The sequence below is a fragment of the Miniopterus natalensis genome, chromosome X (genome assembly GCF_054644295.1).
Source record: "Miniopterus natalensis isolate mMinNat1 chromosome X, mMinNat1.hap1, whole genome shotgun sequence".
Taxonomy (NCBI): Eukaryota; Metazoa; Chordata; class Mammalia; order Chiroptera; family Miniopteridae; genus Miniopterus; species Miniopterus natalensis.
In genome coordinates, this window is record NC_142103.1 from 97,300,029 (window position 1) to 97,314,678 (window position 14,650).

At 34.4% G+C, this 14,650-nt stretch overlaps 1 protein-coding gene across 1 annotated transcript in view; it reads right to left on the minus strand.

The window, feature by feature from the left end:
* The window catches only part of PPEF1 (protein phosphatase with EF-hand domain 1), a 96,232-nt gene that overhangs the window by 40,939 nt on the left and 40,643 nt on the right, over positions 1-14,650 (minus strand). The window contains exon 9 of the mRNA XM_016199350.2: positions 5,583-5,746. Within this exon, the coding sequence (XP_016054836.1) occupies positions 5,583-5,746 (164 nt within the window). The remainder of the gene's footprint in view (positions 1-5,582; positions 5,747-14,650) is intronic.

A 14,650-nucleotide genomic window follows, 5' to 3' on the forward strand; every position in this document is an offset into this window, starting at 1 on the left:
GTATGACGAACTAGGAAGAAAGGCATGGCTGCATAGAAAGCTATAAAGGTGGAGCACGTGAGCACATTTCAGGTAGCTGTATTTCAGGATCATCTCTAAATTATTCTCAAATGGATGATTCTAGCACAGTATCTGGCATATAATAACCCATCACTAGAGATTTGTAAATTGAATGAATGAATGGTTCCTAGGACATTTATAATCTCATGCTTTTAACTGACATCACCCATTCACAGAACATTTCTGATTAATATTGGTCAGTAAAGCCCAAGAGAAGTGATGGAGAAAATAGTAGACTCCCTTGCCCTAAGGAAGTGTGCAAATAAATATAAATAAATAAATAAATAAATAAATAAGCAAATAAATAAATAAATAAGGAGGGTAAAGAGAGAGAATGAAAATGAGAAGTAGAGAGAGACTGTTGAGGAGGGGCTGCTTTGCATTTGTTTGGAACATTCCGCCACCTGGGATGGAAAGTAGGTGGTGGTACTGGGTTCTGAGAGATCTCAAAAGGAAGCCAGACAAGCCCTTAGAACTCCAGAGCCAGGCATTCCAGGTGTGGCTCAATTGTTGGTACACAGATTGTGAGAGTTTACAGAACAGCAAGAACATTTATATTGTATAAGTCTCAGTATGAAACATATACAAAACCCAAATAAACCATTTGGATTATCTCCTATTATGACCATTCATTCCATTGCTCTCCTCCTGTTAAATTCTTGATGACATCATTGTTTTGAACAGATTTACTGTTTTCTCCTTTGGGGGTTTTGTTTGTTTGTTTTAAATCCAGTGTGTTGTTCTCCCCTTTTTTAATTATAAAATATTCCAAAAGCATAAGCCAAAAAGTAATATAGCCAATGCAAATTTAACAGATGTTAACACCACTTTATGGGTCAGGACTAATATAGTAGCCACTAGTCCCATGGGACTAGTTAAAATTGAGATATGCTGTAGGCGCAAAATACCAGATTTCAAAGACTTAATATGAAAAAAAAAGTAAAATGCCTCATTAAAAACTTTTAATAGGATTACATATTGAAATGACAATTATATATGATGGATTAAATAAAATATGTTATTAAAATTAATTTCACCTGTTTTTTTTTACTTTTTTAATGTGACTACTAGAAAATTTTAAAATATGTATGTGACTCACATTATATTTCTACTAGACAGCACTGATTTAGATTACTGAAAGCTGAGAGAGGGGTCATATCTACATATGGTTCAGTTACTGCTTTGGGTATGGGATTCAGGACAGATGGAACCCTTTGGAACAATCATGACTCATGGTGTCCCGAAATTTCCATTTTCCTAGCTATTAAAATAATAAAATTGTTTTCTATTCCAGACCCCAAACACATATGATTTAAATTTGGAGAATTTTCATTATTAATTTTTTCAAAAGACAGGAATCAAGATTTGAAGTAATATGAAAATTAGGAGGAAAGAGAAGGGCCCCTAGATGTTGATTAGTGGGGAGAGACCCATCTTTCCTGTCTATCCAAGAACTAGCAGATTGCTAAGGATTTTCTCCACAAAAGCACTCTAAATCCTCAGTTTTCTTTTCTGAATCTTGTCCTTAGTTAATATTTGTATTAAGTTCTGGACATGGTATATGAAAACTTGGAGAAATAATTTGAGGCCTATTTTCTTCCAGAGAGGGTTTAAATTTTCTTTTGGCAAGTGGCTAGGAGCACTAGCTATCTAAAAGGATCTCAATTCAATCTCAGGAATTAGAGGATTAAAACCTTTGCTTCAATTCCTAGTCTACTTCTAGTTTACTCTTATTCCTAGGGTATGTTCTTAGGGTCCTCACCTGAGAATGAGGGTTTGGGGGTGGTCAGAGAAAATAATGGAGTAGGTAGCTCCAAGGCTCATCCCTTCACAGAAATACTTAAAAACAAAACAAAACAAAACAAAAACAAACAAAAAAACTGTCATAATCAACTGTGAGAGCTCTGGAAAAAAGTCAAAGTTTATAACTACCAAGCAAAGGCTAAATCAGAAAAAGGCAATTTAAAAATGGCTCAGTGCAAGCAGGAAGTAAAGGCTAAGACAAATTTGAAAACAGCCTGGCCAAGCAGTGAAGGGGTGTACCAACACAGAGCCAATCCACAAAGGCTGGGTTTTTCTTTTCTTTTTTCTTTGGTTTCTTTTTTTTTTAAATAGCTCCTGGGGTTCAAGGAAATTCTGTCAAGACACTAGCTGAACACAAGCTAAAGGAACAGAAATATCAGAGACCTCACACACAACTATATCTAAAACATTTATGGAATGCTCCACCCAACAAATACAGACTACACATTTTTTACAAGTGCACATAGCACATTCTCCAGAATAGACCAGATGTTGGGCACAAAACAAGCTTCTATAGATTTTATTTCTTAATTGAATTTACTGGGGTGTCTTTCTTCATATCCTATAAATCTTTCACCTCAATAGATTTTAAAAGATTGGAATCATGCAAAGCATCTTCTCTGACTACAATGAAACTAAACTAGAAGTCAGTAACAGAAGAAAAACCAGAAAATTCACAAATATCTGGAAATTAAACAACATTCTCTGAAACAAATGATGAGTCAAAAAAAAAAAAGTCACAAGGGAAATTAGAAAATATTTTGATATTGCCCTGGCTAGGTAGGTGAGTTGGTTAGAGCATCCTTCCAATACACCAAGGTTGCAGATTCAATTCCCAGTCAGGGCACATACAAGAATCAACCAATGAATGCATAAATAAAGGGAACAACAAATCGATGTCTGTCTCTCTCAAATCAATAAATAAATTATAAAAAAAGAAAAGACTTTGAGATGAGTGAATAGGAAAACATAATATATCAAAACTTATGGGATAAAGCAAAAGTGATGCTCAGAGATAAATTTATAGCTATAAATACCTACATTAAGAAAGATCTCAAGTGAAAAGTCTCACTTAACACTAAGGAGCTAGAAAAATAAAAGCAAACTAACCCAAAAGCTAGCTAAACGAAGAAAATAAGGATTAGAGTACAGATAAATGAAGTAGAGAACAGAAAAATAGTAGGGAGAATCAACAAAACTAAAAGCTGATTCTTTGTAAAGTTCAACAAAATTCAAAAACCTTTAGCTACGTTGACTAAGAAAAAAGAGAGAGAAAATGAAAATAACTATAATCAGAAATGAAAGTGGGGACATCCCCACAGACCTTAAAGAAATAAAAAGAGCCCTGGCCGGTGTGACTCAGTTGGTTGGAGCGTTGTCCTATACACCTACAGGTCTCGGGTTCGATTCCCAGTCAGGGCACATACCTAGGTTACAGGTTTGATCCCTGGTTGGGGCAAGTACAGGAAGCCACTGATTGATGTTTCACTCTCACATCGATGTTTCCCTCTCTCCCTCTCCCTTCCTCTCTCTAAAATCAATAAAAGCATGTCCTTGGGTAAGGATTTTTTTAAAAATAAATAAATAAAAAGAATTATGAGACTATTATGAACAATTGTACACCAACAAATTAGATAACTAAGATGAAATGTACAAAATCTTAGAAACATACAAATTACCAAAACTGGCTCAAAAAGAAACAGAAAATCCAAACAGATCTAGAACAAGTAGAGACTGAATCATTAATCAAAAACTTCCTAACAAATAAAAATCCAAGACCAGAGAGCTTTATTGGTGAACTCTACTAAACATCTAAAGAATTAACACCAATCCTTCTCAAACTCTTGCAAAAAAATAGAAGAGGAAACAATTCCTAAATCATTCTATGAAGTCAGTACTGCCCTGATACCAAAGCCAGATATAGACATCACAAGAAAAGAAAATGCATCTCAATATCACTTATGAATAAAATACAAATCCTCACAAAATACCAGCAAACCAAATCCAATAGAATTTTAAAAGAATTATACACCATGAACAAGTGGGATTTATTCCAGGAATACAAGGGTGATTCAACATAAGAAAACTAATCAATGTATACACCACAGTAATAGACAATGTGCTGTTGGCATAAGGATAGACACACCACAAGTGGAATCAAATTGGGAGTCCAGAAATAAATCCATACCATTAATGGATTTATTAATTTTGGCCTATTAATTTTTGACAAGGGTACCAAGACCATTCAATAGGGGGGCGGGAACAGACTCTTAAACAAAAGGTGCTGGGAAAACTACATATCCATATGCAAAGAATGAAGTTGAATAGAAATTAACTGAAAATAGTTCATAAACCTAAATGTAAGAGCTAAAGCTATAAAATTCTTAAAAGAAAACATAAGGGTAAATCTTCATGACCTTGGATTTGGCAACAGATTCTTAGATATGACACCAAACGCACAAGCAACCAAAGAAAAAAACAGATAAATTGGACTTCATCAAATTTAGAAACTTTTGTGAATCAAAGGACATTATCAAGAAAGTGAAAAGACAACCTACAAAATGGGAGAAAATATTTGCAAACCATGTATATGGTAAGGGATTTATATCCAGAATATATAAAGAACTCCTACAACTCAATAATAAATAGAGAAATAACCTGATTTTAAAGTAGGCAATGGATCTGAATAGACTTTCTCCAAAGAATGTGTACAAATGGCCAATAAACATGGAAAGATGCTCAACATCTTTAGTCATCAGGGAAATGCAAATCAAAACCACAAGGAGATATCACTTCACACACAACTAAGATGGCTATAATAAAAATAAAATTTAAAAGAAAACAGAAAATAATAAGTGTTGACAAAATAATTTGAGAAATTTGGAACCCTCATGCATTGCTGGTAGGAATGTAAAATGGTGCAGTTGTGGAAAATGGTTTGGATGCTCCTCAAGAAGTTAAACATAGAGTAACCACATGACTCAGCAATTCCATCCCTATGTATATACTCAAGAGAAATGAAAACATATGTTCATGCAAAAACTTGTACATGAATACTCATAGCAGCATTGTTCATAATAGCCAAAAGGTAGAAAAAATCCAGAAGTCCATCTACTGATGAATTGATAAACAAAAATAGTATATCCATATAATAGACTATTAGCCATAGAAGAAGTAATAAAACATGCTGAGACATGAATGAACCTTAAAAACATTATGCTAAATGAAAGAAGTCAGACACAAAAAGCCACATATTATATGATTTAATTTGTCTGAAATATCTGGAATAGACAAACCCATAGAGACAGAAAGTATAATAGTGGTTGCCAGGGGTGAAGGAGAAGGGAATGGTAATGGGTATGACACTTCTTTTCGGGGTGATGCAAATGTTCTGGAATTAGCTACTGGTGATGGTTGTACAATCCTGTGAATGTACTAAAAACCACTGAATCTTATACTTTAAATGATGAATTTTATGGTGAATTATATTTCAGAAAAAGAAAAAGGAAATGCCATAAGTTATAGATAGAGAAGAGGTTTCTGTTCACCTGAGGATACTTCTATTCAATGGGTTAAGAAAAGCAGAGGGTAGCTCATTCAATGTGAAGCTTTTCCCCAAGGGAATGCATTGCTGCTGAAGTATTTTCATTCACACATTCCACAAACAGTAATCGAACACATTATGTACAAGAATCAAGGCAGTATTCGCTTCCACTTACCTGCTGCTTCTTAAAGGCCTCAATCAGTACATGAAGAGAAGTAGAATTGAGTGGAAATTGCACCCGAGGACCACCATAGGAATCTGGGACCTCTATCAGCCCTATACAATCTTGCCTATCCCTGTCCTCCTGGAGGGTGCAACCAAATAGCCGATCTGCTAATGCTGGGAAAAAAACAGAAAGGGGGGCAAAAATCAACATTCCCATACTCAAATGCAATAAATACCTTCTTAAGTGTCTAGCTCATATAAGGCACTGTGCTAAATGTTATGAATACTGTACTGAGATATCCCACATATAACCACGAGGAATGATTTGTTCTAAAACCAGTAGGTACACGCACATGAATCACCATCATCCCTTCCTGGGTGGACATTTTACCAAAGCAGTGAGCTCACCAGTGGGGAATAGAGGGAGAAGCACAGAGAAAACTAGTCAGTCACGGTATTTTGATGCTCTGAAGTTCTAAGTCTACATTTTTTGCCCACTCTTACATTTCAGATTTTTACAAATGGGGTTGAAAACATAACAATGCATTGTATTTGGTTCAAACATTTGCTGCTATCCATGATCTACAGAAAATTAAACTGCAACATTTAATTTTCCCCCTATTAAACACTTCAAATTTTACTTAGCTATAATTGATTTGTCTCCCTCTTCATATAAATACAGTTTTTCTGACGTGATTTTCTTTTTCTTCTTGGTAACAAAGCAGATAAAGTTAGGTGACAAACCACCGGCAGAAATCCAAAGGACATCTCTCTGAGAGACACATCTCTATATAACATTGCCTGCACTGCCCATTTCAGTAGGTGCTGAGATCCAGAGTCCCTTTCTTGCTAGACTGCCCATGAAATGATCAGCCCAAGAACAGAAATCTGGCCAAATCAAGTGGAGAAAGATGAAAGGGGATGTGGCAGATTGATTGCAACAGTGACCCCAATTCCCTATCCCAAACTCTGACCATGTTCTTCTTAATGTGATTTTGAAGCTAGTCTCACCAAGAGTCTATTTCCCCAGCCCTTGAAGCTGGTCTGTGACTTGTGTTGGCCTAAAAAGTGTGGTGGAAGTGTTACATACCAGTTCCAAGCCAAGACCTCACAAGGACTTGTTTGTTTCCATGCTCTCTCTTTTGAAACCATGCCACTACCGTGAAGCCCTGGCTAGCCTACTGAAAGCTCCAACACCATGTGGAGCAGAGCTGAGTCACCTTAGCCAAGGCCATCCTAGATCAGCCACCAGCCAACAGACCTCCAGACACATGAGTGAACTCCAGCTAAGACCCGAAAAACTGCCAAATCAAGCCTGCCAAGAGCAGCAGATGTGCTCAGCTAATCTGTAGATTTATGAGCAAAAAGAAATGTTTATGACATGCTAGTGAACTATTGTGGTTGTTTAATACACAGTATTATTACTTAAATGCAATAAATACCTTCTTGAATATCTAGCCCATGTTATTTAAGTAACAGATAACTGATACAGAGGACAATGACATACTCTTCGATGCATTAACACTAAATTGCTACTAAGGCCATTAATCAGAAGTTGTCTGTAAGCAGTTTCTATCATTTTGAATATTTAGAGTGGACATGTTTGGAAGGTATGATGTTAGAAGATGTAGACAGAATATGTTTTTTTCATGATTCACTTATTCTGAGAGATTACAGTTAAGAACTAAACTTGAAAATTTTTTCCAAAGCCATATTTGGTAATTTTAAAATGTTTTCTAAATTACTGTGTATCCAATATTTTTTTCCTAAGAAGTTGAATTTAGGAGTAATAATGTCTGTCTTCAGTGTGGTCCAGCAGGTTATTTTTCTTTTGGATTTGGTTTGAGATTTGACAATAGCTTACTTCATTTTATGTTTGAAAACAAGAAATGCAGAGCATCTTGGTAAATTTTATCTCAGATTCATTATGTAAGCAGTAAAGCCTAAATAATCTACTGAACTATCTTAATGATCAAGCCACTCATTTCTACTTGGTAGTCATTCTTAGAGATGCATCCTGCTCCAAGGGAAAACTTTCCTCTTCTTAACTCTACACACTGAAATATCAGGCTCCTCTTGGGAAAACAACAACAACAAACAAAACTAACACAACCCCAGCAGTTTCACTATATCATCTTACAATTGACTTACTGAGTATTCCCAACTCTGTGAGATATAAACAAGAAACAACTTTCTTTTCCTAATCCTTGCATTTGTCTATGCTCTGTCAATTCTCCCTTTCTCATCAGCTGACACATCTAGTGATAAACATATGAAAAAGCACCATTTCCCTAAATCAATTCTTGGTCATAACTACTCAATATGTGGCTCAGTTGGCTGGAGCATCATCCCTGCACCAGAAGGTCCAAGGTTTGATTCCCAGTCAGGGCACATACCCAGGTTGTGTGTTTGATCCCTGGTGGGGGCAAGTGCGGGAAGCAACTGACAAATGTTTCTCTCTCACATCAATGTTTCTCTCTTTCTCTTCCTCTCCTTTCCTCTCTCTCTAAGAAAAAAATCAATAAAAACATATCCTTGGGTGAGGATTAAAATAATAATAATAGAAAATAATGTTTTTAATTTAAAAAGATGCTGCTATTTTAAAAAAACACAAAACAAACTACTCAATATGAAATATCAGTAAATATCAAATCATAATCCTTTTGCTGGTTTTTAACCACATATTAAAAGAATAACATAGATTCTCTTTCTAATGTATAGCTAATGTAGGTCATATAAAAAACAATTAAAAGCTTTAACATTTCAAATGCAAGCACTGTCTTTGTGGGCTATAACTATTATAACTAATAATAACAGTTTAATGAATGCCAACAATATATGAAGATTTGTGCAACATGTAATTAGAAATAATCCTTATATATTTGTTTTACAATTCTGTCAACATGAATCTAACCCAATTAAATATAATAAAATTTTGAATTATAACCAAGTAATATCTTTACAAGCTGTTCAAAAGAAAACACCTTAAAAATGCCCCCTATACAAAATCTTTTCTTTTACCTAATACAGACTCGAAATCTGGATAAGGGAAAAATTTAAGCCCATAATTTAAAAAAAAAAAACAACAAACAATTTCTGCCTCTACCACCCACATGTCACTTTGAAAACAAGCTCCAGATATTGCTGGAAAAGGAAAAGCACCAATTGAACTTCATTTATAGTTATTTCATTTCTAAATTATGAATCTGAATTAACACAGTTGGGTGTCCATATAATAAACTCAATAGTTTACAAAATGACATTTCATAAAATTTAACACCTGTTCCTGATCTTTAAAAACTCAAAAAACTAGGAATGAAAGGATACCTCCTTAACATAATTTTTTAAATTTAAATCAACAATAATGGTTTTTCTATTAAATCATTAACAAAAGAAGGATGCCTACTTTCACTGTTTCATTTTAACAATTTAACAAAACATGAAGTCAAAATAAGAGGAGTGACTACTGGACACAAAGATACAAAAATAAAGTTACTTGTGGCGAGTGTGATTAAATATATACACTTGAGAAAATCCATTGAAAAACTCCCAGAATTGATAGAATTAATATAATACAGAGGTTAAACATACGAGTTTGAATCACAGATTCACTGCTGATGAGATGAATAACCTTGGGAGGTTATCTTCTCAGCATCAGTATTCTCATCCACAAAAAGGGGATGATAATAATACTGATCTCACTGGTTTGTCATGAAGACTAAATGGAAAGATATATTTAAAGTACTTAAAGACATGGTATATGGCAAACATTTAATAAATACCAGCAATAATAATAATTTCATTATTGTTATTCAATAATAGCACAATACAAAATAAGTAGATATAAATCAATAGCTTTCCTAAATACCACCAATAATCATTGAGGAGATACAATGGGGAAAATATCCTATTCATCAGAGCAACAAAAAATATAACACCTATCCTTAACAAACTATTCCACATAATTCAAGAGGAGGGAAGGCTATCAAGCTCATTTTATGAGGTCAGCATTATCCTAATCCCAAAACCAGATAGATACTATAAAGAAAGAAAATTATAAGCCAATATCCCTGATGAACATAGATGCAAATTCCTCAACAAAATATTAGCAAACCAAATCCAACAATACTTTAAAAAGATTATACACCATGATCAAGTGGGATTTATTCCAGGGATGCAAGGTTGGTACAGAATCTGCAAGTCAATTACGTGATATACCACATAAACAAAATGAAGGATAAAAAAATCATATGATATCAATAGATGTAGAAAAGGCTTTTGACAATATCCAACACCCATTTATAATGAAAAACTCTCAGCAAAGTAGGAATAGAAGGAACACATCCCAACATAATAAAGGCCATATATGACAAACCTACAACAAATATCATACTCAACAGGAAAAAACTAAAAGCATTTCATTAAGATCAGGAACAAGATAGGGATGTCTGCTTTCACCACTCTTATTCAACATAGTACTGGAAGTCCTTGCCACAGCAATCAGGCAAGAAGAAAAAATAAAAGGCATCCAAATTGGAAAAGAAGAACTAAAACTGTCATTATTTGCAGATGACATGATACTGTATATAGACAACCCTAAAGATTCTCCCAGGAAAATATTAGAGCTGATAAATGAACTCAGTAAAGTAGCAGAATACAAAATAAATATTCAGAAATCTGTTTCATTCTTATATACCAATAATAAACTATCATAAAGGGAAATTAAGAAAACAATCCCATTTACAATTGCATTAAAAAATACCTAGGAATAAAGTTAACCAAGAAAGTAAAAGACCTGTACTAAGAAAATTATAAGGTAATGAAGAAAGAAATTGAAGAACATACAAATAAATGAAAGCATATACTGTGTTCATGGATAGGAAGAATTAACATCATTAAAATGTCCATACTACCCAAAGCAATCTATAGATTAAATGCAATTCCTATCAAAATACCAATGGCATATTTCATAGAACTAGAACAAATCATCCAAAAATTTATATGGAACCACAAAACACCCTGAATAGCCACAGGAATCTTGAGAAAGAAGAATAAAGTTGTAGGAATCACACTATCTGGTATCAAACTATACTATAAGGCTATAGTAATCAAAACAGCATGGTACTTGCATAAAAACAGACACACAGATCAATGGAACAAAATGGAGAACCCAGACATAAACCCATGCCTATATGGTCACTTAATATTTGACAAAGGAGGCAAAAACATACAACAGGGTAAAGACAGTCTATTCAACAAATGGTGTTAGGAAAAAGGGACAGATACATGCAAAAAATAAAACTAGACAACCTTCTTACACCATATACAAGAATAAACTCGCCCAGCTGAGCATGGCTCAGTGGTTGAGCGTCGACTAGGATCCAGGTGATCGGGGTTCGATTCCCAGTCAGGGCACATGCCCAGGTTGCCGGCTGCAGCCGATCAATGACTCTCTCATCATTGATGTTTCTATCTCTCTCCCTCTCCCTTCCTCTCTCTGAAATCAATAAAGATTTTTTTTTTTTTTTTAAAGAATAAACTCAAAATGGGTTAAAGACTTAAATGTAAGACTTGAAACCATAAAAATCCTAAAGAAAACATAGGCAGTAAAATCTCTGATATTTCTTGTAGCAACATTTTTTCTGATATAACCCCTTGGGCAAGGCAAACAAAAGAAAAAATTAACAAATGGGACTACATGAAACTAAAAAGTTTTTGCACAGCGAAGGAAACCATCGACAAAACAAAAAGACAGCTTACTGAATGGGAGAACATATTTGCTGATACATCTGATAAGGGGGTAATATCCAAAATTTATAAAGAACTCAAACAACTCAACACCAAAAAAACAAACAACCCAATTTAAAAATGGACAGAGGACCTGAATAGACACTTCTCCAAAGAGGACATATATATGTTCAATAGACATATGAAAAGATGCTCAAGGTCACTAATCATCAGAAAAATGCAAATTAAAACCACAATGAGATACCACTTCACACCTGTCAGAATGGCCCCATCAACAAATTAACAAACAAGTGGTGAGGATGTGGAAAAAAGGGAACCCTTGTGCACTGTCGGTGAGAATGCAGATTGGTGCAGCCACTGTGGAAAACAGCATAAAGGGTCCCCCCCAAATTAAAAATGGAACTGCCTTATAATCCAGCAATTCTACTTCAGGTATATAACTGAAGAAACACAAAACACCAACTTGAAAGACTAAATGCACCCCTATGTTCATTGCAGCATTATTTACAATAGCCAAGATATGGAAGCAACCCATGAATAGATGAGTGGATAAAAAGTGGTGGTACATATATACAATGGACTATTACTCAGCCATAAAAAAGAATGAAATCTTACCATCTGTGACAGCATGGATGTACGTAGAAGGTATTATTGCTAAGTGAGATAAGTCAGCCAGGGAGAGACAAATACCCTATGATTTCACTTACATGTGGACACTTATATTTGTTCTAAAGAACAAAATAAACGAACAAACAAAATTGCAACAGACTCACAGATACAGGACAGCGGGGAGGGGGGTTGGAGGACTGGGTGAAAAATGTGAAGGGATTAAGAAGTACAAGTTGGTAGTTACAAAATAGTCACAGGGATGTAAAGTACAGCATAGGGAATACAGTCAATAATATTATAACAACTATGTATGGTGCCAGGTGGGTACTGGAAATACTGGGGAGAATACTTTGTAAAATATACTGGGGTGGGCAAAAGTGGGTTTATAGTTGTTCATATGGAAAAATATATAATCCAAAAATAAATAATACTACAAGAATAAAACTACTCTGTGTTTCATGTATTCACAACTGTAAACCTACTTTGCCCATCCCTGTATGATCGTCTAACCACTATGCTATACACCTGAAACTAATACAAAATAAAATATATAGACACAGGCAATACTGTGGTGAAGGCCTGGGGTGGGGAGTGGGTGCAGGGTGGAAGGGGTCAATGGGGAAAAAAAGGACATCTGTATATTTTCAACAATATGGATAAATAAATATGCATATGTATACACACACACACACACACACACACACACACACACATACATACATACATATAAATAAAATACCTGGTCTGATAGAACATTTTGGCTAATGTGGGAAGCAAAAGGAAAAGTCAAAACAACACTTCCATACACTCTGTCCCACCCCCCACTTCCACCAGTTTCTGATTAAACCTATTGCTATGTATAGCAGCTTTGGCTATATACCTGTGGGAGGAGGCTGATATGGAAAAGCAGACTGGAATGGATGTGTAGAGTCTCTCCATCAAGCCCTATGAAATGCTTTTGAGCAACTAAAATAGTAGGACACAGAAAACATCTGCTTCCAGGTTACCTCTCACCTTTGGAACACCCAGAGGTCTCAAAATACTCTGTGCCTCAGATTAAAACCATTAATCTGGTCTGATATCTGCAAATGTGAAGTGTAGTTGTATCCCTAAATATACCTTGCTTAGGAGTCAGAGCACTTATGCCAAATAGGCCTAAGTGGAGGTTGTCTGGAACCTTCCTACCAAAGAGGGCCATCAGAAAGTAACCTACAGTAATGTACAACATGGTGACTCTAGTTAACAATACTCTAGTGTGTGTTTCCAAGTTGCTAAGAGAGTACATTTTAAAATTTCTCACCACACACACACAAAAATTGTAACTAAGTGAGGTGGTGTGGACGAGTTAACTAACTTTATGGTGGTAATCATTTAATAATAAATAGACAAATAAAATTATTACATTGTACACCTTACACTTATACAATATTATATGTCAATTATATTTCAATAAAGCTGGAAATAATTTTTAAATGAAATCGACCTACAGCAATAATCTGCAAATTTCTTTTTCTGCTCCATACAATAATTAAATCAACATGATTCTAGCATTCTATAATTGAGAGGTGTGTAAGAGAATAGATGGCCCAGAAATATGACCTATTACACATTTTTAAATAAATGTATTATGGAGGCATTACAAATCATGGTGAAAAGATAAATTATGAATGTGTGGGAAAAATTGGTTAACTACTTTGAAATTTTCTTTGTAGTTATATTTTTTAATTGTTCTCAACCACCAAGCATCAAAATTTCCTTTTTTAGTTTAATATAAAAACATTCAAAATTTATGAAGTGTTAAATTTTTTATAAGTCAAACCATTAAAAATATAGAAATACAGGCATAGCAATCACATTTTAAATATTTCAGGGCCTCCTAAGTTTAAAAGCAGAAGGATTCACAAAGAAAAGGATACTAAGACTTGAAAGATATTTTAAATAATTAATGAATGAAAATTTTCTAAATCTGACAAAGAATATAAACTCAGATATCAAGAAGCTCAGCAAAACCCATGCAGGATAAGTAAAAATGAAACCTCATCAAGGTATGTTATGGTTAAAATGCTATTTTCCAATGTTACTTAGGTTAGTTTTTTCTTCCCCACTTCCTTCAGGTGATTATGTCATCATTTGTAATATAGTTGCGTTCATTTGTCATGGTGTGTATTCTATTTTGGCAACATACACACATATACACTGTCTGTTTTTATCTTGTTGGAGATTTGAAACATTATCATGGTTGTAAGAGTCAGAATTACAAAAAGGTATACTCAGAGAAGTGTCATTCTCCCCTCGCTCCTCTACCCAATCCTCATTCTCCCATCCTTTCTTCCCTGCTCCCACTCATCCCCCCAATACCCTGTCAGTAAACAATGTCATCAGTTTCTGGTTTATCCTGTAGGTTTATCCTGTATTTATTTTTGCACAAACGAGTGTGTATATATGTATATATGTGTGTTGTGTATATATATTTATATATATTTATATATATCTATATATATATATAGATATATAGATATAGATATATATAGATATATATATAGATAGATAGATAGATAGATTTCTTAAACAGGATAAACAACCAATCATAAAGGAAAAAAACTGTACTACACTGAAATAAAAATGTATGTTCATCAAAAACACCTTTTAAAGACTGGGGGGGTGGATAAAAGGCAAAGACTAAGAAAATATATTTGTAATACATTTATCTAACAAAGGTTC